This window comes from Eschscholzia californica, unplaced genomic scaffold, assembly GCF_041429995.1.
Source record: "Eschscholzia californica isolate CP2 unplaced genomic scaffold, dmEscCali1.0.p SCAF_3, whole genome shotgun sequence".
NCBI classification, from domain to species: domain Eukaryota; kingdom Viridiplantae; phylum Streptophyta; class Magnoliopsida; order Ranunculales; family Papaveraceae; genus Eschscholzia; species Eschscholzia californica.
In genome coordinates this window covers 35,575,827-35,599,441 of record NW_028238420.1, presented here as the reverse complement: position 1 = coordinate 35,599,441, position 23,615 = coordinate 35,575,827, and the positions used below count along the sequence as shown (strand labels likewise).

Genomic DNA, 23,615 nt, shown 5'->3' with positions numbered 1-23,615 from the left:
AAAATCTGTAGATATAACATTCTAGGGTTTTTTTTAAACAAATCAATCTATATATACTACTCTGTAAATGTACAGATGGGTGGTTCATAAGATTTATTTTAAAGATGAAGACACCAATTGTAAAATCAAAATAAAATTAGATAATCCATGACTTTTACAGAAAAAAGATAGAGAGGAATGAAAAACACTTCAACTACAGAAAAATAAATCTTCCTTTATCTTCTTGCTTTGTAGATGAACAAATCTGCTTTTGTTACCGAACAAATCTTCGCTTCCCTCTTAAAGAGACCAAGAGGAACCTTTGAACATGACAAACCCTTATATATCTCTTTGATTTGAAGACTTTGAATTGAAGATTTCAACCGATCTATTAATGTGTTAGAAACTAAAAGGAACAAAGTAGAACAAACACTAATCTACAAATGGAGAATGGAGGCTAGATGAAAAAGAAATTGAGTTATGGAAGTGATATTTAGAAGAATGAAGATGAGAATTTTTATCTCTACTGTTGATGGCTAGCCTATATAAGGGGTGAGGCTAGGGTTTATGGGAATGAGATAGGTAATCGACGGCTCATATTAAGTTATATGTGGTGAGTTTAGGGTTATATCGGGCGGGTTCTCGGGTTGTAGGTAGCGGGCTCCATTCGATCGGGCTTATCGGGCCAGACGTCAAGCAAAGGGCTCTGCCCGTGTCCCGACCGCTAAACCCGTCTTAACGGGCCGGGTGAGCCCGCCTCGGATTCTTTTCGGGTCTCGGGTTGCTACAGATCGGGCGGTTAAGGCCGGGTAACGGGTTCTCGGACCGTTTTCCCAGCCCTACACTGTCCAGGCTGGTCTACACATTGGTCCACCTCTAGATACATCGGTACAATGTGATAAACACGATAACTGTCGAATTACTACTGAAACATCAATAACACTTTGAAGGGCCGCCTTTAAAACTACCTTTGTGGGGTTTGCTAAGAGAAATGGTCATTGACCTATCAAAGGACTCTTTAGTCTTTACCCTAATACCCTTTGAAGATGGGGATAAAAACCTAAATTAAATTAATCTAAGGATACAAAGCAAAATTCTGTATCCCCTTCCGACACAATATAGGGTAAACAGAGGTTCGCTTTTTCTCTCTCTAACATCTCTTAGATTCACTGTAAAACTTATTTTGTTTCCATTTTATCTCATCTCTCAAACAAATTCAACCTTTCTTACTATTCCTCTCTCTTTCTAAATTTCTAGGGTTTCTATTTCTTCTCATTTGTTTTCTAGTTACGAAAATTTATCTATAAGATTCTAATTAAAAGGGTTCTAATTCATTATCTTTATCATTCGTTCAGAAAGGTTGCAAATTTATTATTAGGGTTTATCATCACAGTTCTGGAAATCCATGGAAAAAGAGCTTCTTGAGCTGTTTGAATCTGCCAAAAAGGCAGCCGACGCTGCGGCGGTAGATGGAGTTGCGACTGGTGGTCCGGAGGAAGATCGATGTGTTGATGCATTGGAAGAGCTAAAGAAATTTCCTGTCACCATGCAAGTTCTTGTTGCTACCCAGGTAAGTAATTTGTTTATTTTGTTTCATCTTGGAAGACTTTTTAGATTCAATTCTCGTTTTAGGGTTTCAAAAGTCTATGTTCTTGGTTGCATTACATTCACAGGGAAACATATAGCTGGTACCAATTTTTTAGGGTATTTTTTGTGACAAATGTTTGGGGTTTATTTGAAACAGATATGAATTGATAAAAAAAAGAGATTTTTTCAGGACACTATTCTTAATTTGTGCATTATGAGTCAGGTAGAGTAGAAATACGTTTTAGAGAAATAGGGTTCATAAAGCTTGAGTTTTGGGGGAATATCTAACTATTAGCAATCAAACAAATGGTAGTATTACTTGGTGAAAAATATCAGATCCTAATAAGGCATTCATGATAAATTTCAACTATTGTTGCGTGAAATAAGGATTTAATAGTGTTTTCGTTTCATGTAAAGTATACATTTTTCATTTCCTCCATTATAACTCTGAACATGTCGTAGGGAAAGAGTACTTTTTCGAAAAACAGTGACTTAAAATTTGTGTTATTTATGCCAAAGGTACAATAAACGGCTTAGGTTTTGAAGATAATCAAATATATTTCTAGTGTGTTAAGTTGTTAAAGTCAGAGACTCAGAGTTCATAAGGACTAGTATTTTCCGGTTTTATTTTTATTGTATCTTTTATAGTAGTTCTAGAAAATACACGATCTTATTGCATTCTAGGAAACAAAGTACTGGACGTAATATTTTTTGTTAACTATTTGACTTTTAGAAACGAGTGAATCCTGTAATCCAACACAAGTACCATATCTAAAGTGGTAATTTGATCCACTTACGAAGAATGTGCTTGAATATGAGGATCAGTAAATGCTACCGACAAGTATAGACTGTAGAGTAATTGCCTAATTGGTTTACAAGAAATCCATTTTCAATTGGAAAATAATCGAATCTTCCGGCTTTCGGGTAGATATCTACAATCACGATAGACAGGATTTTAATAGAAAAGCAATGAAAACAGAAAACTGAATCAACCCAGCATTCGGTTCATTGAGTCCGATAGCAGCCACTCTGTTCTCTTATGCTTATTTCGCTATTCTGTTAAATACCGGTGAACTGTTTAATATTAGTATTATGACAAATAATGTCAGGTCATCTTAGGTAATGCCTTGAAATATGATATGATTATAGTTACTACAATATAGTTCATAAATGCGGCTTTTGTTGGTAGTTATTATTATAATTTACACGTTTTTGTAGCATTACTCTCCTTATAAATTTGGTTGTTCTGACATATGAAATATAGGGATTACAACCACGTACTTCAAGTATCCTCGGTGGTGTCGAATAAATGCAGATTAGATCCAGTATGACCTAACTAATGGAAATATGGAATGTATGTGGATAAAACTTATAACGGAATCTCGAAAAAGAACTAAATATGTTTGGTCCCAACATATATCACATATCTTGTTTTCTCGAAGGTGATTCAGATTTATATAGTTTAATGTCGCTTATAAGGAAACCCCGTCTTATGGTTTATGAGAATGGTAATCACTGTCTTTTGGAAGGTTATCATATGTTGTGATAATTTGCTGTTGTCTGTACTGTCTACAGTGAGTCATTAATTTTGTGAGTGGAACCATATGTCAGCGTTGACTTAGTTCTCTACTATTGGAATTGGAAAAGAGTGAGAATGTTCTAATTGTGTTACATAATTATGCCTTCTCTTAGATATATATCTTGTTTTAAGAGATATTATAGCTCTATTTCACATGAAACAATCACACTTATCTATAAAGCGAGATGTGTTAAGTTTATAGGCTATAGCTTTCAATTTTTCTACAATAATCAATCAGTATGCTTTTTTGGCACATTTGTGCAGTAAATCAAGTTATTTGTTCCTCTAAATTTATCTCTAAACTTTTCCTTTATATGGTCAAAATTTTTATGTAGGTTGGTAAACGTCTCCGAAATCTCACAAAGCATCCAAGAGAGAATATTCAGGCCAAGGCCTCTGATCTACTTGAGATTTGGAAAGGAATAGTCATGGAAGAAACTGCAAAAAATAAGAAAAATGGAAGCTTAGACAAGAAAACTTCTCAAAGTGTCCAAGTTTCTAAGTCGAAAACGGTTACGGTGGAGAAGAACGAAAAGACTGGTTCTGTAAAGATGGAGGTCTCAAAATCTGAAACTCTAAGAATTCAGAAAAGTGATCAGGGAGCAAAGGTCAAATCTGAAAATGTTTCAAGATCCAACATCAAAGTGGAGCGAAAGGTCGAAAAGAATGAGGTGAAGGTCGAAAAGACTCCAAAAGAAGAGAAGTCTAATGGCATCAAAACAACCACACCTGCCCCACCAAAGTTTACTTCAATGGTTAAATGCAACGATCCAATACGTGACAAGGTCAGGGAACTGCTCGCAGAGGCTTTATCTAAAGTTGCTAATGAAGCTAATGAAGCAATAATTGAGGAAGTAAAAATGTGTGACCCAATCCGTGTAGCTGTTTCTGTTGAGTCAGTACTGTTTGAGAAAATGGGGCGTTCTAATGGCTCGCAGAAGTTTAAATACAGATCAATAATGTTCAATATCAAAGATCCAAAGAACCCAGATTTAAGAAGAAGAGTTCTTCTCGGAGAAATCAAGCCTGCAACACTTGTTGATCTGACTCCAGAAGAAATGGCAAGTGACGAAAGGAAGAGAGAGATTGATGGAATCAAAACGAAAGCGTTATTCGAATGTGAACGTGGACAGCAACCCAAGGCCACAACCGATGAATTCAAGTGTGGTAGGTGTCAGCAACGGAAATGCACATACTATCAAATGCAAACTCGAAGTGCAGATGAACCCATGACGACTTACGTCACTTGTGTTAACTGCAACAATCACTGGAAGTTTTGTTAAATTTCTTCCTTTTAGGATGCCATCCTTGTGCATTTCATTCACTTGAGATGATGATCCATCAAGTACAATCTCCTCCCCCTTTTTATGATTTTGTTTTGTTATTTGAACCTTGAATATCCTGATTAAAATCTCTTATTTTATGTTACATTTTCTAGGTTTAACTTGTTCTTAGAGAATATTCAGTACTTGTTTTGTGTTTGAATTATTAAACAGATTCTTAGCAGAAATCAATATTTCAACCTATTCTTCCTTTTAAATCTTAATAGTTATATATTCTAGGGTTAGAGTCTTCTCTATCTGCCAGGTGAAGTTTGTGAACTTGTTATTTATGACTACTTATTTATATTCAAACAAGAACTTGTAGGAACGTGATATCTCTGAAATTGGTTTGTCATGGATTCTTGTTTTATGTAGTATTAAATAGTAAATAGTACACCATAGTTTGGGTATAGTTGCTGTTGTCTTCCTCTTTTTGCTATACCATTATTTATTGGAGCGTCTGATCTTCAGTACTTCTCCACAGAATAACATTATAGAGAGAGAGAGAGTGAGAGAGGGTCTGTGCTAGAGTACACATTTGGTTGTTGACCATGTAATAACTGCTCTTTCTGTTTCAATATAGCTTGACTAACTCTGTAAAAGAACAACCCTCTTTATTATCTATTGGAAGTTGGAACAGAAAGGATAATCTAGTGAAGGATGATACTTGGCCCTCCCTGTCCGACCGCGTCATATTTGGGTTATGGGGTCGAACGATGATACTTGGCCCATCCTGGTCGACTACGTAATAATTAGTGACGGGCTTGAATCCTGGCCGGTGTTCATGGCCGGGCCAGATTTAGGAAGATCTCTCTAAATCTGGCCTGACCACGTACCATGGTCGTGATTCAGCTTGGATACAAGCCTGGCAAGGATCCCCGCTCCGAACAAATAAAGATGGACAGAGTTTATAAATTTGAGTCTGAATTGGAGGAAAATATTGAGCTAATAGTATCTTCCTTTCACTCTCACACATTGACAAATTTCAAATCTATAGTGAAGTAAATAGATAAATTAAGTAGAAATAAATGAATTCTTTTCCACTTTTTGATCCACTTCTTCTGATACTTGTGGTTTGTTGTTCATCTCTTGTTCTATTTTGACCACTTCCAACTGAGTAAGTTCCTTAATCTTCTTTGCTTCTTCAAGTTCTCTTAGTGATTGAATCATTGGACTATCCTGTAATAATAATCACAAAGAACAAATAGTTAGATCATTAATACACACACACACACACACACACACTCTCTATCTATCTAGGTTTAGATCTCACTTACCACACAAACTGATTTCAGTTCATTCAATCTCAACATCCTCTCAACTTCAATCTGAAGACTCCTCTGTTTTTCCCCTCTTTCCTCAATCTTAATCATCTCCATCTCTAATACTAAATCCTTCTCTCTCAATACTCTCTCTGTTTTCTCCTTTTCCAATTTCAGTCTTTCAAACTTCTTTCTTATCACACTTAGTTCCTCGGCAAGTGATGAATCAATTGATTCGATTACCTTATTAGTTATCTGTGATGATGGTGTTGTTGTATCAATGGGATGATGATGATGATTCTCCTTATCTGAGTTTCCAACTAATGAGATCTCGATCTTGTCTTGATTTGGGTTTTTCTTTGCAGATTCATTAACTGGATTGGCTGGAATGTTTTTAGGTTGAAGGGGTATCCGGCCAGCTTTCTGCCTGAGGTTCTTGCTTCCGATGATGATTGGAGATCGAGCTGATAGCATTTTTTTTCCTTAGAGAGAGAAACAGATGATTGATTAGTGTAGAGAGAAGAGAGAGAGAGAAGAGAGAGGAAAGTGTTCGAATTTGAAAGGAAGGAAGCGCCAACGGCTACTATTATTTATAAATGTTGGTTTTCAGGTGGATTAATTAATTTAAATGAAAGCAGGTAAAATCTCGACTTACGAAAAAAAATATTAAAATAAAACTTTAGATTCTTTTCTTTTTGCCGGGTTTAAACTTTGAATTTGTTTAACACCAAAACCTTCTTGGGTCATGATAAGCCACGCTATGTAGGGGTGGGAATCGGGCTGGGCAGATGGACAGACCATGGCAAGTATCATATCGGTCAAGGCGGATTTGACACATTTACAACTTGACCATTAGGGTAGTCGGGCAAACCAATACATGACCATTAGCGCAGCCACACCCCAAATAGATGGGGCAGTGGGATCAACCAATATATGACCATTAGGGCAGTCACCACAAATAGATGGGGCAGTCGGATCAACCAATACATGACCATGAGGGCAGCCACAACAAATAGATGGACACTTTAGAGCATCTCCAATTAGGGGTGGGAATGTTGCCCGCGAGCCCGAAACCGCCCATGGGTACCCGAGCCCATGACTGACCGCGGGCACCCGCTACTCGTTGCGGGTAAATCCCGCCCGGCCCGATGAAATTTGGTGGGCGGGCGCGGGTAAAACCCCTTGTCCAACCTCCCGCCCACACCCGAGTCCGATAGAGCAAGCTCGATTGGTTGCCTATATATACCCACCCATTTGTGGTCCATTAGGAAGCCTAAAAGAAGAAATTCACTTCAAATCTTCAATAAGGTGGAGACAACGTATGTCGTGAGATGAGGGATCTCTAAGATTTCGCTCATCCGTTAGATCTAGGGTTAATAACTCCACCACTACTCTATTATATATACCCCACCCACGTTCCCCTAAACTTCTGCCTTTTCCACTTTTCTTTCTGTCGTTCTGGTACTCTGCTACTGTCTCTTTCTTCCTTTTCTTTCTCTCTAGTTAATCTTTCTTTCTTTATCTCATTTCTCTATGAGTTTCTGATTATTTATACAAGATCTATAACTAGGACCAATACAAATATGTAAACAAAATCTATTACTAAGACCAAATACAAGCATATATATATATAACATTAACAATTTACTAAAATATGAAAGAAAAAATGAAGTGATTCCCTAAACAAACAAATAAAAAAAATGATTTAGACTTGGATGAAGAACTATGTCCGATACCCGAGCCTCCCGTTGCCCGACAACCCGACTCCTTTAGTGGGTGTGGGCGGGCTTTGGGCAGAGGAAAATTAAAAATTACCCGTCCGATCTACCCGACTACTCTAATAGCCAAAGAGAAGATCGACCCGACCCGCCCGAGCCCGAAGTGTTTTTACCCGTGGGCGCACATACCCGCCCGATTCCCACCCCTATCTCCAATTCAAGACTCAATCTTAAAATCGTTAGTGTCACCTAGAATTTTAGAGTTTTTTTTCTTTAAAAAATTTCTCCAACGCAAAACTAAATTGAGATCTTAAGATGGTGTGGAAGCATTTGATTTTAGGGTTATTTCCCTAATAGCCCCCAACTTTGTGACCGGTTTCCTGCCTAGCCCCTTACATTGTCAAAAATACCTATATGGCCCCCTTTTCACTTACCGTTATAACACCGTTAACTAGTCAACATTTCTCTCTCTTCCATCTCATCACCTCTCTCTGCCACCTCATCTGCTCGCCACCTCATCGTCTTCTCCGGCCGACCAATTTTCCAGCCAGCTACCTTCAAATATTAAAAAAAATATATTTTTTAATTTTCTCTCTCCTCTCTCTCTAAAAAAACAAAAACTTTTTCTTATCATCTCACCTCTCTTTCGACACATTTCGGCGAAGGGAATCCCTTCGGCAGAGTGTGTAGAAAGAGAGAGGAGAGAGAAAATAAAAAAATTATTTTGTAATATTTGAAGGTCGACGAACGGAAAATTGACCGGCCGACGACCTTGCCGGAGAAGACGATGAGGTGGCAGAGAGAGGTGACGAGATGGAAGAGAGAGAAATGTTGACTAGTTAACGGTGTTATAACAGTAAGTGGAAAAGGGGGCCATCTGGGTATTTTTTGACAGAGTAGGGAGCTAGGCAGGAAACCGGTCACAAAATTGGGGGTTATTTGGAAAATAACCCTTAATTAACAAGTCTCAATTACAAACTCTATTTTTGAGATCTCTTTTGAGAGTCTTAAGTATCCTAGTCATCAAATTTAATTCTAGGACAAATTGAAAGTCTTTCTCTCTCAACTACTTTCTTCTTATTAAATGTATACGTGACATGTGTAACTAGTAGAGTATTTTTTGTGTTGCATTAGAGAAAGACTTGAATTATGGATATTCAATTTAGCCATATAGGGAAGAAAAATCTCAATTGAGACTTGACACATAAGCCAATTAGAGTTTTTTTGTTTTGCATTAGAGATGCTCTTAGAGTCATCTATGTTAAAAATTTATCTATGTCCACTCAATTGAGGCGCGTGTTTATATGGAGAGTGTTGAATGATGCAATCCCTACAAAACTCAAAGCTCTTCGCTTCAATCATATAGAAGCGAAGTTATGTCCGCTGTGTGAAGATTTCGATGAAGATATTAATCATATATTTAAAGATTGTCATTTTGCAAAAGAAATTTGGTTCCGATCTCCTTTAGGTTATCGGTTTGAAGAAAATCACACCGCAGAAGGTAAAATTAAAGAATGGATAGAACAAACATAAAGGAGAAGATGAAGGGGTGAAGATGAGTGCTTACTTAATTTGGGCAATCTGGAAGGCAAGGAATAAAAAGATATTTGAAAATGTAAAACCCGATGTCATGAAAACTATAAAAGAAGCAGTAGAGTTGTTCATGATTTATGAAGAAAGAAGAAGACTTAAATAACACACACACCTATGCCCAGGTACAAAGAGCAAGAAGGGTCACTTTGATGTTGGATGAAGTGAGGATTAATGTTGATGGCTCATTCAAAAATGGGGATGGAGCTTCAGCTGTGGTGATAAGGAGTTATGACAATACATTCGTGGCAGCAGAATCCGAATTTTATAATGCAGGTAATGCACTTGAGACTGAAGCAAAATCTGTTTTAATGGGATTGAAATTGGCTAGGAAGCTCTTACATAGAGGAGTGGTGATAGAAGGAGATTCAAGCACGATTATACAAGTTTGTCAAACGAATAATGGTAAGGCTCCTTGGCAAATTAGAAACATACTCAAGGATATTCAAAGTGAAACACAACAATTCGAAAAGGTGGAGTTTCATCATATTTCTAGAGATCTTAATGAGATTGCTCATACTTTAGCAAAGGAAACATTAACTCTTAAACTATGTAAGTAATGGGAGGAACTAGAACCTCCTGATTGCATTATGAATTTGTTAGAATTGGAGAGTAACACAAATGTACTTGAAATTTCAAATGAATAAATAAGGCTAAAGCCTACTTCATCAAAAAAAGGTAAGGCGCGTGAAGAATTCTTTGAATGGTTCCCCCAGAGATACTCAACGAGAGGATTTCAGTAAAGAAAAACTGGCTTCTTTCTCATAATAGTGGCAATGCAAGACTAATAAGGAGAAGATAGAACCACTACAAAAACACGTCACATTTGTAACCGCCAAAACCGTTATGTTTGAAAAACCGTTATAAATATTCTTTTGTAACGGCTGCAATAAAAAAGATAATAACACACTTATTTGTATCATTAAAAAATTTAAAATAAGTATCTTTATTTTTAAAAAAGATAGATGATATTAAAATTTGCTATTTAATTTTAAAAACTAATAAGACCATTGTCAAAAGAAGATAATAACATACTTATTTATAACATTAAAATTTTAAAATAAATGAAAGAAAATATGAAGTGACATAAAGAGAATGTTAGAGATATACACTACAAAAAAAACGCCCAATAGGGACATACATTTTTACGTCTGTCCCTGATATTTTAAAGATAGGGACAATTTTTTACTATTTGTCCCCAATAATATTTTAATAGGGACAATTTTGAGCACAACTAAAAAAAAGGCGCAAAATTTCGGCCAAATAAAAAAATGGCGCAAAAAACCCTTCCCTCGTTTTTTTTTTCCCAAAAAAAAACCTCCTTTTAATTTGTTTTTCTTTTTTTTCCTTTTTCTCTCTCTTCTTTTCTCCTCACCACCAACACGTACAGAGAAGAAGAGGAACGAGTTATCTTGACCGAAGACAGGAGATTTCTCCTCCTGGTTTCACACTTAGGTTTGATTTCTTTGTTTGATTTCTTCTTCAATCTCTCTCTCTCTCTCTTGGGTGTGGGTTATTTCTTTTCTTCTACTTCTAGGGTTTGCACAGGTATGTGTTCCTCCTCTTCTTCTTCATGTTCTAGGGTTTGCTCATACTAGCTGATTACATGAACTGATTTAGGTCGAAAATATTACCCATTTCAAACTTCAACCAATTACTACAGTAGCTTTCTCTCTCGTCTTCTGTACTACTAGTGATGATGGTGTTGAACCAAGACCACTAAAATTTAGACTTAAAATGTTGGGCTGGAAATTCGAATTATCGGATAAAGGATCAGTCATTGTTGATTGATTATAGCCATAAGACACATAATTTTGTACTGGAATAATTATTCATCAAATTAATTGGTAGAATTACATTATCTTCCCACAAATTCGATTGTGAATTGGGCAGATAGTAGAAAATTTATAAGATTTGATTGAAGATATTTGTGCCCTAGGGTTTTGGTTTGATACTTTGCTTAATCACTTAGTCAATCATAACTTCTGTTATGTGGCTTCTTCACAACCAGCTTGTAGAATTATTAACTTGGGGTTAACTGAGAATCTCTATAAAAGTGCAATGATTGTAGTGCTTATTAGTTTTCTAGGTTATGCCAGTTTCTAAATTAAAATTTTAATTGTATTAAGGGAGTTCATTTCAGTTATATTAGAGAAGTAATATTGCTGCTCTTTTTTTTAGATGACTACATTTTAGGGTTAAGGATGAGTGTGGGATTGTTGGAGGAGTCTTCCTGCCAAATCTTAAGTAGCTCTGAATTTCTGCAAGGATTTGTTTTGGAGATTTTATGTTGTGTTAGGGATTGTTTTTGTAGCTAGTAGGCGTGTCACAATGATTTAGCCCTTGAGCTGGGTTGTCGAACAAGATTACTTGGAAATTAGATTCGTCACCCAGTTGGCCATTGCTCGATAAGCAAGCTCTCAGTTCATAGGTTTTAATTTTTTACTTTTACCTACTAAATGTCGAATCAGTTTTAGGTGGATAGATCGAGCTTACATGTCTTTCCTTCTGATGATTACATCATGCATGTGCTTGTGAACTATTAAAAAAGTCTCGTGTTGCCTGTTTCAACTAGATCAATTACTTAATATGTAGTTATATGAGTGGGGTAAAAGAATCAGTGAAAAAGCCCCCAATTGATCATTGTTTATGTGCTCTTGTTGTGTTCTATGCTTTTGATCAAGTAGGATTGGGGCATTATACTACTTTATGTTAATGTGATCGATTTCATATGTAAAAGGCCTATATTATTAAGTACTTGTCTTTGATATGTGGAAGATATTTGTTTAGGTTCTCCTCCAAAGAAAGACACAAACTCTTTAGTTTTTTTTTTTTTTTGATGAGATAACTCTTTAGTTGTTTAAATATTTTTAAATAGCTATTTTATGTTGTATTTCATCCAACATAGAATACACAGACTTCTTGCTAGAAATGAAAATTGGGGTTATAGTTGATGAAAGAAAACTCTTTAGCCATTCAAACATTTCTTTGACCTTCTCCCACATATCTTTATGATTCATTCCTAAATAGTTCTTTATTTGTTTCAAATGCAGAACTTGTAGCGGATCTCAGAGCTGTAGAGTTCCGCCGTAGGAGTTTTAACCGTGTTTTCTGGAATTAATTAGGTAAAAATTCACATCATCCTCTTCAACATGTTTATATTTTTGTTATCTTCATGTTACTACTATTATCAAGAGATGTTTAGATTGAATTGATCGAAATCAATAGGAAATTCCTGCTTTTACCATTTTTTGTTATCTTCCTGGTTTTTGTTATCTTCTTGGTTTTTGTTATCTTCCTATATTTTTAGTTATCTTCAAATTAAGAAATCGATAGAGATTCATGGTCATAACTCTGATTTAACCATCACTACATACCGAACATCGATCGTTTATTTATGAATCAAACTTGATCAAGTTTAGTAGGGTTCATCTATATCTAAATTTTTGTTGTTGTTGAGTTATTTTTATTTGGGTTCATCTATATCAGTAGGGTATTAGTACATGGTAACGAAGTAGTCGAGTTTAAAGAAAACTATTTTATGAACTTCTTTATAATTTGGTTGATGTTACTGAATTGAAATTTAATTTTTTTTTTCTGAAATCTGAAATTTGATATATGTTATTTCTTGTTCAGTTTTGAGAATTTTCTATATGTTGTTTAATGAAGTTTAGAACTTAATAATCAAAATCCAACTAGTTTGTGTATGTCTGGCTTCAATGAACCCAAAATCAGTTCGAGACTTCAATCAACCATTGAGTCGAATCACGATGCATGATTTAGATGAGGAAACATTTCGCAATTAGTTTGCTTAGTCACACCATACCAGTTAGCTTCTTAATTAGTCTAGGGCTGATCATATTGCAGGACTGGCTGGACATGTTTATAGTTTTGTTAAGGAATGGTTAATCCATTAATGCAAGGGGGGTTTAGCCGATTGTTTTTTTTTCAAACTACATTAATCGACTTATTAGTAGCTCGATGAATCGACCAAGTTGGACTACCTAGATTTAATCGTATTTGTATGTTGTTTGTGAAAACCAATAGTTCTTTTAGACAATCATATATAGTTTTATTACTGTATAAAGTTTTAGTTATGAGGTTTTCTTACCATCTCACAAATTTTCAATATATATTATTAAATAATAAATTTGTTTATTTATAGGGATTTCTTCTTCATCTTTGTGTACCAACATTTCTCTTTGTTTGATAAAGCAGTGGTTGTCTTCAACCGTTAATTTTTTTTTTCTGAAATGGATAAGAGTTGGATGCAAAAACGTAGGACGAGTAAGGAATATCGTGATGGTGTAAAGACATTCATCGAACATGCCTTTACACATGGAAGAGTTTTTAATGGAAAAGTTGTAAAATGTCCATGCATAGATTGTGCTAATGTAAAGTATGTTGATAGAAGTTTACTTTACGAGCATCTAATCTGTCGTGGAATTATGAGCAATTATAAGGTGTGGGATTTTCACGGTGAGAACTCTGATCAGACTCCTACTTTAGAAGCTGAAGCGTTGACTAATAATAATGACAACAATGGGGAGGGAGGTGACGACATAGAAGGTATGTTGCACGATGCATTTGGGGTTCAAAATGTGGGTAATGATATAGATGGTGATGCAGAAGAAACCGATAATATACATATTGATGGTGATGCTAGCCAGTTTTATAGTTTGCTAGAGGAAACTAAAACTGAGTTGTATCCGGGTTGTAAAAACTACACAAAGTTGTCATTTCTTTTCAGGTTATGGCAACTCAAATGTCTTGGAGGAATTAGCAATAAAATTTTCACGGACATACTTGTATTGCTAAAGAAGGCATTTCCCGAAGGGTGTACATTGCCAGAGACTTTCAGTCAAGCTAAAAAACTTGTTATGGATATGGCTTTAGATTATAAGAAGATTGATGCATGTCCAAATGACTGTATGTTATTTTGGAAAGAAAATTCAGATCTAGAAAATTGCACTGTATGTAATGCTTCTCGATATGTAAAGGAGAGTGGTATTACACATAAAAAAACTCCTGCAAAGATTTTGCGTCACTTTCCGTTAAAACCTAGGTTGAAACGCTTGTATATGACATCTAAAGTTGCAGTAGACATGAGATGGCATGAGGAAGGCCGCACAAAAGATGGGGTGCTCAGACACCCGGCAGATGGGGAGGCATGGAAACACTTTGACCAAGTATATCCGAGTTTCGCTGCTGATCCCAGGAACGTTAGACTAGCATTAGCAACAGACGGATTCAATCCGTTTGGAAATATGAGTTCTGTACATAGCACATGGCCGGTGGTATTAATGCCCTATAATTTACCACCATGGTTGTGCATGAAACAACCTCATATGATTTTGTCTTTGCTAATACCTGGTCCAAGGAGTCCTGGAAATGATATTGATGTTTTCATGAGACCTCTCATTGATGAATTGATAGAGTTGTGGGAAGATGGGGTTGATACTTATGACGCAGCAAGGAAGGAAATGTTTAAAATGCGTGCAGCAGTGGTCAGCACAATTAGTGATTATCCAGGCTTGGCAATGCTTTCCGGTTGGAGTACAAAAGGGTACTTAGCATGCATAACATGTGGTAAAAATACAAGTAGTAAATATCTAAAAAATGGGGGTAAAATATGTTACATGGGCCATCGTAGATTTTTGCCTATGGATCATAACTTTCGGCGACTGAAGAATGATTTTGATGGAAATACCGAAAGAAGAGAAGCACCGGTACCTTTGACAGGAATAGAAATAGTAGAACTACTAAGAGGAATTCCACACCAATTTGGAAAAATTCCTTCTGAAAGTAATGTAGATGAGGAAGGTAATGGACCTAAAAGGAAAAAAGCTCGAGATATTGCATAGTTATCTTTTAATAGAGATATTATTTTTCTTGTTAGCAGAATATATTGAGACACTAGTAACTATTTCAAAACAAGTCATGGCATATGATCGAACCATTTCTTAACTAGGTATTTGGTATAGTACATATACATACTTTTCCAAAAAACAGTGTCTACTTGTACGACTGAAACAAAACTTTTATTTTGTATATGTCGTTATGTTTGATATCTATCATTATAATCATAAATATATGATTGTGTTGAGAGACCAAAACATATGGGGCATGAAACATAACCTCACCATGTGATTTAAGCGTGGGATTCAATTATATATCTGGTTAGACAATGACATTGCGCACGTAACTTGTTCTAGAGACTTTGACTGATAATGTTATTCATGTCACAATTTCATGTCCCACTTTATAACAACTTTATAATTACAACAATTTTAATCTTATGCAACAGACAAGAGGATGTTACTTCGCGCAGCAACCCAAGGGGGCTGCAGCAACTGCTGCTGCGTCGCAGCATGCCAAGGGGCTACAGCTGCTGCTGCGTCGCAGCATACCAATTGGCTGCAGCTGCTGCTGCGTCGCAACAGCCAAGGGGTTGCAGCTGCTGCTTCGTCGCAGTATGATTGGTGTTTTTTACTAAAATTAACCGTTGTTTCTAGAGCTAATGCAGTAATACAGTGACCTGGACTATATGAGATGTTATTATGTATTCTCTTCTAAATGTAACGCAATCCCGTGAGAGTATGCTCGTTAGATAACTAAAATAGTAAACACGAACTTATTATGAAGCTACCGCTTTTAAGAAGATTTTGTGTGTGAATGTTTGCTCTTTAACAATTTTATAGAAGTTTTACATGTTTGTATATTTGTCGTGTCCTAAATTCGAAAAAGGTAATATACTGATTGCTTTTGTTGTCTTCTGTTTTTTGTCACCATGACACAGGGATAGGATGGAGCTCTGCTCAGATGATGATATGCTAATGGTGGTTTTAAGTTTTCCACTACAATATGAGAAACAAGATGTAGGATGAAGTTAGAGTAGTTTATTTTTTATATAAGTTTAACATTTGGAAGGGTTATTCGTCTATTATCTTATTTTAGTTTGACCTTTTTTTTCATCTAGGCTTGTGTGTTTTTTCGGGGGACTTATTAAAACTTGTTAATGTGAATATGTGATTCTTAAAATTTTTTTGAGGAAAATTTTCTCTTCTGTGTATGCTAACAATTGTGTGCAGAACTCTTAACCCAATTTGTAGGGACCAATATTAACTGTATCAGGTATAGGTTGTAGAAAATCACCTCCGATCTTATAGGGACGATTATTATTTGTCCCAAATGCTAACGAGAAGAAATTCCCGCTGAACTTTGGGGACAGATATTAATTGTCCCAAATGCTAACGAGATGAAATTCCCGCCAAACTTTAGGGACAGATATTAATTGTCCCAAATGCTAACGAGATGAAATTCCCGCCAAATTTTTAGGGACAGATATTAATTGTCCCAAATGCTAACGAGAGGAAATTCCCGCCAAATTTTTAGGGACAGATATATGTCGTCCCTAATAATCGTTGATACAGGGACAGATACAAACCGTCCCAAAAATAACTTTGGGACAGATGCTATCCGTCCCCATATCTGTCCCAAATAGTATTTGGGACGCCGCTTTTGGGGACAGATGAAAACCGTCCCCAATACTCTATTAGGGACGGTTTTCCTATGTTTGGGACGGTTTGGCCCTTTTTTTGTAGTGATAATTGAAGATTGAGTTAGAGAGAAGAGAAGATAGTGTAATAGGAGTGTAAGTATATCGAGTATGTTAGAGAGAAGAGATATCAGTGTAATGGGAGTGTAAGAATAAGTCGACCAGGGGTATTATGGTCTTTTTCATTTTTCTGTTATGAGTGGGAAAGTTTGTTAACAAACTTTCTCTCTCTATAACAACCTTCGTCTCCCTCACTCTACTTGTATATAAAGAGATTCTCTCTCTTTGATTGATAATAAGAAAAACCACAACTTCTCTCTCTACTAATCTTTCACTTCTCACATGGTATCAGAGCGTCTAGGTTTTCCAAATTGCTTCCGCATCTAAAATCTAGAGAGAGAAACAATCGAAATTCATGGCGTCGTCTTCATCTTCTTCACAACCTTTAACATTCAATATTACTAATTTCATCTCAATTAAACTCGATGAAAACAATTTTCTGGTTTGGCGTGATCAATTCGAATCGATTTTGATCAGTAACGATCTAATAGGATATGTTGATGGATCGATTTCACAACCTGAAACTTCTATTATCGATTCAGAAGGAAGAGAGGTTATTAATCCAGCTTTTCAAACTTGGAGAAAATATGATCATTATGTAAAATCATGTTTGAAAGCTACTTTCTCAGATTCAATTTCAGCTGATGTTCTAGGGCTTCCTACTTCACACAAGATCTGGAGTTATCTAAATGAAGTTTATGCTGAAGAATTTGAAGCAAAACAAGATTTTCTTCGAAGGCAAATTCAGAATATTCAGAGAGGTAATGCTTCTGTCAATGATTATCTTCGACGAATAAAATCATTAGCTGATTCTTTAGCTTCTGTTAATGATAAAGTTTCTGAGAAAGAGATGATTCGTATCATTTTAGCTGGATTAGGCAAAAAGTTCAGTCAATTTGTTATAGCTATTGATAATAGAACAGATAGGATTCATCTTCCTGAATTAAGATCAAAACTTCTTCATCATGAACAATGGCTTCTTTCTCAAGAAACTGTTGAACAAACAGCTTATTATGTTAATCAAAGTAATTCACGAAATCAAAAACCTTTCAGACAAGGTTCATATCAATCTAAATCAAATCAGACACACAAATCTGATTCTGTGCAGACTCAAAGTCTTAAAAATCAGAATCAGATTCAACAATCAACATCAAATTCACAACAACAACAGTCTAGACATCCACTTATGAATAAGAAAGCAGTAAATTTTGATTTTACTTCCATACCTTGTGGTATTTGTCATAAATGGGGTCACTTAGCAAGTAAGTGCAGATTCAGATATACACCATCAACACCTCTGAATTCTCCAAACTTTGCTGGCCTTCATATTGAAGATAATACAAATTCTTCTTTACCAAGTGTGGAAGATAATACAGAAACATCTCAAGAAGAGTGTAATGTTGCTATTGAAGAGTGTCATATGGCTGCTACTACTGTTTCTTCTTCAAAAGTCTGGCTTGCTGATTCAGGAGCTTCAAGCCATATGACAAATGATTCTAAGGTACTAGATAAAACTTCTCCTTATCTTGGTCATGAGTCTGTAATGGTAGGGAGTGGCTCTTCAATACCTATAGTGTGCACTGGAAATGCAACTTTGAACACCTCAACTCATGATTTTGATTTACAGAATATACTAGTGGTTCCTCATTTAAAGAAAAATTTACTCTCTATTGCCAAATTCACTAAGGATAATGATTGTTCTGTCGAATTTTTCCCTTGGGGTTATAGCATCAAGGATCTCTTATCTAGTGATATTCTTACAGAAGGTCCAATGATCAATAATCTTTATCCTATTGAATGTCAATCTGAGGTTGTACCATTGGGTCTTACTGCTGTCTTATCAGCTTCTCCCTCCTTATGGCATAAGAGATTTGGTCATACTGCTAGAGGTGTCTTGGAAAAACTGAATTCAAAAGGGCTTATTCAATTAGACTCTACAGACTTTGTGAAAGTCTGTCACTCTTGTCAATTAGGCAAGAGTAAGTGTCAGCCCTTCTCTCTATCCACTAGTAGTTCTTCATCTCCTCTTGAAATGATCCACTGTGATGTCTGGGGTCCAGCACCTGTGGAGACAGTTAATGGCACTAGATACTATATACTATTTGTTGATGATTTTAGTAAATACTTTTGGATATATCCTATGAGGCAAAGATCAGAGAGTGTGGATTGCTTTAAGCAGTTCAAACTTACATATGAGAAACTCTTATCTACTTCTATTAAGATGTTTCAAAGTGATGGGGCACCTGAACTCTCTAAAGGTGACTTCAAAAAGTATTTAGATGAGAATGGGATCTTGTTAAGGTGTTCTTGTCCTTATACACCTCAGCAAAATGGTACTGCTGAGAGGAAGAATAGACAAATTACAGAAGTTGGTAATACTTTTTCATTTCAAGCTTCCCTTCCAAAATCATATTGGTTTGATGCTTTTGAGGCTGCTGCTTATGTGATCAATAGACTTCCTTCCAAGGTACTTGCTCAAAAGTCTCCTTATGAGGTACTTTTCTCTACTCATCCTGATTACTCTTTTCTAAAAGTGTTTGGTTGCACCTGCTATCCTCACTTAGCATCAACTAGACAAGATAAACTATCTCCAAAATCTGTAAAGTGTGTATTTTTGGGTTATAGCTTGATTCACAAAGGGTACAAGTGCCTTGATCCTTCTACTGCTAGAATTTATATTTCAAGGAATGTGATATTTGATGAGGAATCATTTCCCTTTGCTGAGCAAATTGTGTTATCTTCTTCTACCCAACCATCACCTAAATCAGCACAGGTTGTTCTACCCTTTGTTAAACTGAGTTTCCTATCTCTTCTTCTCCTGCTCCTCAAATTCAGCCTCAAGAGCCTTCTCCTTCACCTTTTACTAATTCAATACATCATATAGGTGAGTGTAGCACCACTAATACTTCTGCTATTCCTAACCCTGCTCCTATACATCCTATGACAACTAGATCAAGGACTGGTGCTCTAAGGCCTAGAAACCTAGAAGACTTTGTTACTTATCACTCTGTGTGTCATCCCTTACCTCAGTGTTTTCTAGCCTTACTTGACATACCCACAGACCCTACTTGCTTTACTCAAGCATCCAAATCTCCTGAGTGGATGCAAGCAATGAAAGATGAAATTGATGCTTTACATCATAACAACACTTGGTCTCTAGTTCCTAAACAGGACTCTATGAATATCTTGGGTTGTAAGTGGGTTTTTAAGACCAAACTCAAGTCAGATGGCAGTATAGAAAGGTACAAGGCTCGACTTGTAGCCAAAGGGTTTCATCAATTGGATGGTCTTGACTATTCTGAAACTTTTAGCCCAGTTGTGAAATTTTCCACCATTAGAGCTGTTCTCACCATTGCTGTTACAAATCAATGGTCTATAAAACAGCTAGATGTATCAAATGCATTCTTACATGGTGTATTAGATGAGGATGTCTTTATGGCACAACCTCCTGGATTTACAGAAGCATCTAAGAAAGATTGGGTATGTCATCTTCATAAGTCCTTATATGGACTCAAGCAGGCTCCAAGAGCCTGGTACACAAGATTTGCTACCTTCTTGCTTGATTATGGTTTTCAAAAGAGTGCCACAGACCACTCAATGTTTGTGTTTCAGGCCACAGGTGTCACTTTGGTCTTACTTCTCTATGTAGATGATATAATTCTAACTGGTTCATCTACTGAAATGGTTAACTCCTTAATCTTGTCTCTACATAGTGAGTTTGCCATGAAAGATTTGGGAACACTTCATTATTTTCTTGGAATTGAAGTTACAGGCAACTCTTCTTCTGAGTTGTTACTTACTCAAAATAAGTACACTTTGGAGCTTCTTCAGAAGGCAGATCTTCTTGAGTCTAAATCATTTGCTACTCCAATTCCATTTGGGAAGAGGCTTTCTCAGGCTGATGGTGTTCTCTTAGATGATCCTACTCATTATAGGAGTCTTGTGGGTGGTCTTCAGTACCTCACAATGACTAGGCCTGATATAGCTTTTGGAGTGAACTATGTAGCTCAATTTTTGAAGGAACCAAGAGATGTTCATCTCCAAATGGTTAAGAGAATTTTCAGATACATAAAAGGCACTCTTGGGTCTGGTATTTCAATCAAACCAGGGGATATTACTTCTCTCACTGCTTATAGTGATTCAGATTGGGCAGGTTGTCCTGATTCCAGGAGATCTACTTGTGGCTACTGTGTTTTTCTTGGAGATACTTTGGTGGCCTGGTGTTCTAAGAAACAGCCTACTGTAGCTAGATCAAGTACAGAGGCTGAGTATAAGGCTCTAGCTGTGGCTACTTCTGAGCTATTGTGGTTATCATATGTTTTGGCTGAATTGGGAATTTCTGTTTCAAAACCATTTGTGCTGAAATGTGATAACTTGGGGGCTCGACATTTGGCTACAAATCCAGTATTTCATGCTCGCACCAAGCATGTGGAGATAGATTATCACTTTGTTCGAGATTTAGTCTCTAATGGTGCTCTTCGACTTGATTTTGTTCCATCTCATCTTCAACTTGCAGATGTGTTTACTAAGGGCTTATCTAATCCTTTATTTCTCTCTCTCATTAACAACCTGATGAAGATCACTTCTTCTTCAGCTTGAGGGGGAGTGTTAGAGATATAATTGAAGATTGAGTTAGAGAGAAGAGAAGATAGTGTAATAGGAGTGTAAGTATATCGAGTATGTTAGAGAGAAGAGATATCAGTGTAATGGGAGTGTAAGAATAAGTCGACCAGGGGTATTATGGTCTTTTCCTCTTTTTCATTTTTCTGTTATGAGTGGGAAAGTTTGTTAACAAACTTTCTCTCTCTATAACAACCTTCGTCTCCCTCACTCTGCTTGTATATAAAGAGATTCTCTCTCTTTGATTGATAATAAGAAAAACCACAACTTCTCTCTCTACTAATCTTTCACTTCACAGAGAACCTAAAAAACTACTAAAATAACTTAAAAAGTTTACAAATGTCTAAAGATTAACAATAAAACGTAATAAGAGAAATGGACTTTCTTGAAGGTTCAAAATATTAAAACGCTCAAGATCTTTGAGTTGGTACCATCTAGGAGTTTTTGAGGATTCTGGTGTTAAACTAGTCCGGACAGAAACGGTGGAGTTGTGGCTCTTGTTCTTAAAAATTTTTGTTGATTCTTGAGTTCTTATTATTAGTTTGTAAAGTTTTAATGGTGTTGGTTTCAATGGTTGATGGTTGGGTTTTAAATCTCAAAAATTATGATTTTGAAGAAGAAGAAGAAGAAGAAATATAAGAGAAATGAAAGACTCGAATGTCTGAGTCATCTCAATCCTTCGGATTGAATAGTTCGTTTCACATCACAAATACGGGTCTAATCCGAGTAGTTCAGATTATAGAATTTTTTTAATGGTGCCTGTAATCAAGTCCTTTTTGTCTACTTTCTTCAAATAATAAGGTATTGGGTTATTGGGTGATTAAACTCACTAAAAACGAAGAAGGAGTGTACTTCACAAGATTTGTAAGAAGAAAAATAAGATAAATGGAGGAGGAAAGAAGATGAACTAGATGGACGCGGTTTAACTAAAAAAGAATAACTGCCGGTCCAACAACTTTACTCTTCTAGTTAAGTCAACGAACGCTCTTCAAGCGGGTGTTTAGAGAAAAAGTATAATATGGGGCTGCCTTCTAATAGATCCGCCTGCTAAGAGTCGTTAGGGCAAGTGCTGATAGCAGCACCCTCCTCGGGACAATATTAACTTATTATTATTATTATTATTTTGGAAATGGACTACCATCTACGTTAGTGATTAGGTGACTTTGATACATCATCAAGGTGTGATAAGCACGCACGATAACCACCGAAGTTAAACTACTATTGAGAGGGGCCTAAAGCCTAACAAACTTATTATTTATCCCTCATTCATGCTAGGGAGCGGCTAATAGCACCCGCTAAAATTATTGTTATCCCTTGGTGTCTATAGCCACGCGATATGGACTAGGTGCCTACTAGGGAGGCACCCAGACACCCAATCCTTCTTCTTCTCATTCTGCTTCGCCTCTCCTTCTTCGAATCATCATTAACACTTTATCATGAAAATAACTTTGTTTCTAAATCCATCATCATCAATCAACAATGAGGAGTTAGAGAGATAAATAATTTATTCTAGAGAGAGAAAGACAATTATGAAAAAAACTTTGATTTCAAACCAACCTCGATCTATGATAAGGAGTTAGAGAGAGAAAGAACCTTGATCTGAAACCACCGATAAAAATATTCTCGAGACCCTACTCACGGACTGGTCTCAGATTGATCTGAATCCGAAGCTTTGTTTTAGGTTTCGGACGGATCGATCGGTGCCCGGGTGCTAATAGGTGTTTGGGGGTTAAACGAGATTGACCTTATTCAGTCTCATCATCCGGATGCTAACAACAATTTTAGCCGGTGCTATTAGCCGCTCCCTTCATGCTAAAAATTAAGAAGGCAATTGGATAAGTTCACTCTTCCAAGTGACATTTGCCTTTAGTTGATGTAAAAAATCAGTGTGTGTCGTGATCTATTCTGGGGACTGGAAAGATCACTTGACAGATTATACACTGCATAATCTTTTTTTATATTTGCCAGTCTGCCCGTGTCCTGGTAATGTGTCTCTGATATTGGCAAAAGACAAAAAGGAGAAACGGAAAACGAAATATGCAATCTCATTTTTTTGATCAGTTCTTATCTGATTCTTGCTTCTCACAAAAATCTGCAGTTCATATTGGGCTTGGACTAGGGTTTGGGCTAGTGGTTGAGGTTGGGCATAAATTTCTTATGGAAAGTGTTACAGGCACACAAGAGATTCAAAGTCTGCACATAGATAAGGCACACACCCCAAACCAAGTCTTCTGTAAGCCTTCACATGCAACTAGTTACCACCACATTTATGAAGGAAAGTTTTGTAGGGTTCCCCATTTTTATTAAGAGGGCTTCCCCTTTAAAAGCACCCCTCATTCT

General features: G+C 36.4%; 4 protein-coding genes across 5 annotated transcripts; 3 read left to right on the top strand and 1 right to left on the bottom strand.

Moving 5' to 3' along the window:
* Nucleotides 1-1,051: 1,051 nt before the first annotated feature.
* LOC147549865 (transcription elongation factor TFIIS-like) lies at nucleotides 1,052-4,685 on the top strand. 2 transcript variants are annotated; one of them, XM_086670408.1, is made up of 3 exons: nucleotides 1,052-1,112; nucleotides 1,335-1,549; nucleotides 3,481-4,685. In XM_086670408.1, exons 2-3 carry the CDS (start codon nucleotides 1,385-1,387, stop codon nucleotides 4,426-4,428), a joined length of 1,113 nt encoding a protein of 370 aa, XP_086526534.1. In that variant the 5' UTR covers nucleotides 1,052-1,112; nucleotides 1,335-1,384; the 3' UTR covers nucleotides 4,429-4,685. The 2 variants fall into 2 exon arrangements, with proteins under 2 accessions (XP_086526534.1, XP_086526535.1); XM_086670409.1 differs by lacking the exon at nucleotides 1,052-1,112 and having other exon boundaries at nucleotides 1,208-1,549.
* A 689-nt stretch (nucleotides 4,686-5,374) lies between these two features.
* On the bottom strand, nucleotides 5,375-6,319 carry LOC147549864 (myelin transcription factor). The gene is made up of 2 exons (XM_086670410.1): nucleotides 5,745-6,319; nucleotides 5,375-5,646 (listed from the first exon to the last, which is right to left on the bottom strand). The coding sequence occupies exons 1-2, from the start codon at nucleotides 6,201-6,203 to the stop codon at nucleotides 5,482-5,484; spliced, it is 624 nt and encodes a 207-aa protein (XP_086526536.1). The 5' UTR covers nucleotides 6,204-6,319; the 3' UTR covers nucleotides 5,375-5,481.
* Nucleotides 6,320-9,117: 2,798 nt separating this feature from the next.
* LOC147549863 (uncharacterized) lies at nucleotides 9,118-9,597 on the top strand. The gene has a single exon (XM_086668394.1). It carries the CDS (start codon nucleotides 9,118-9,120, stop codon nucleotides 9,595-9,597), a length of 480 nt encoding a protein of 159 aa, XP_086524520.1.
* A 742-nt stretch (nucleotides 9,598-10,339) lies between these two features.
* Nucleotides 10,340-14,901, top strand: LOC147549862 (uncharacterized). Its single transcript, XM_086668393.1, has 2 exons — nucleotides 10,340-12,162; nucleotides 13,203-14,901. The coding sequence occupies exon 2, from the start codon at nucleotides 13,291-13,293 to the stop codon at nucleotides 14,899-14,901; it is 1,611 nt and encodes a 536-aa protein (XP_086524519.1). The 5' UTR covers nucleotides 10,340-12,162; nucleotides 13,203-13,290.
* Nucleotides 14,902-23,615: the final 8,714 nt, after the last annotated feature.

What these genes read in the sequence shown, in the direction of transcription:
- LOC147549865 (XM_086670408.1), top strand. Translation starts at nt 1,385, where the DNA reads ATGGAAAAAGAGCTTCTTGAGCTGTTTGAATCTGCCAAAAAGGCAGCC. An exon ending in AAGTTCTTGTTGCTACCCAG is followed by an intron (nt 1,550 to 3,480) that starts GTAAGTAATTTG and finishes ATTTTTATGTAG; the next exon opens with GTTGGTAAACGTCTCCGAAA.
- LOC147549864 (XM_086670410.1), bottom strand. Translation starts at nt 6,203, where the DNA reads ATGCTATCAGCTCGATCTCCAATCATCATCGGAAGCAAGAACCTCAGG. An exon ending in AACTGAAATCAGTTTGTGTG is followed by an intron (nt 5,647 to 5,744) that starts GTAAGTGAGATC and finishes TTATTATTACAG; the next exon opens with GATAGTCCAATGATTCAATC.
- LOC147549863 (XM_086668394.1), top strand. Translation starts at nt 9,118, where the DNA reads ATGAAGAAAGAAGAAGACTTAAATAACACACACACCTATGCCCAGGTA.
- LOC147549862 (XM_086668393.1), top strand. Translation starts at nt 13,291, where the DNA reads ATGGATAAGAGTTGGATGCAAAAACGTAGGACGAGTAAGGAATATCGT.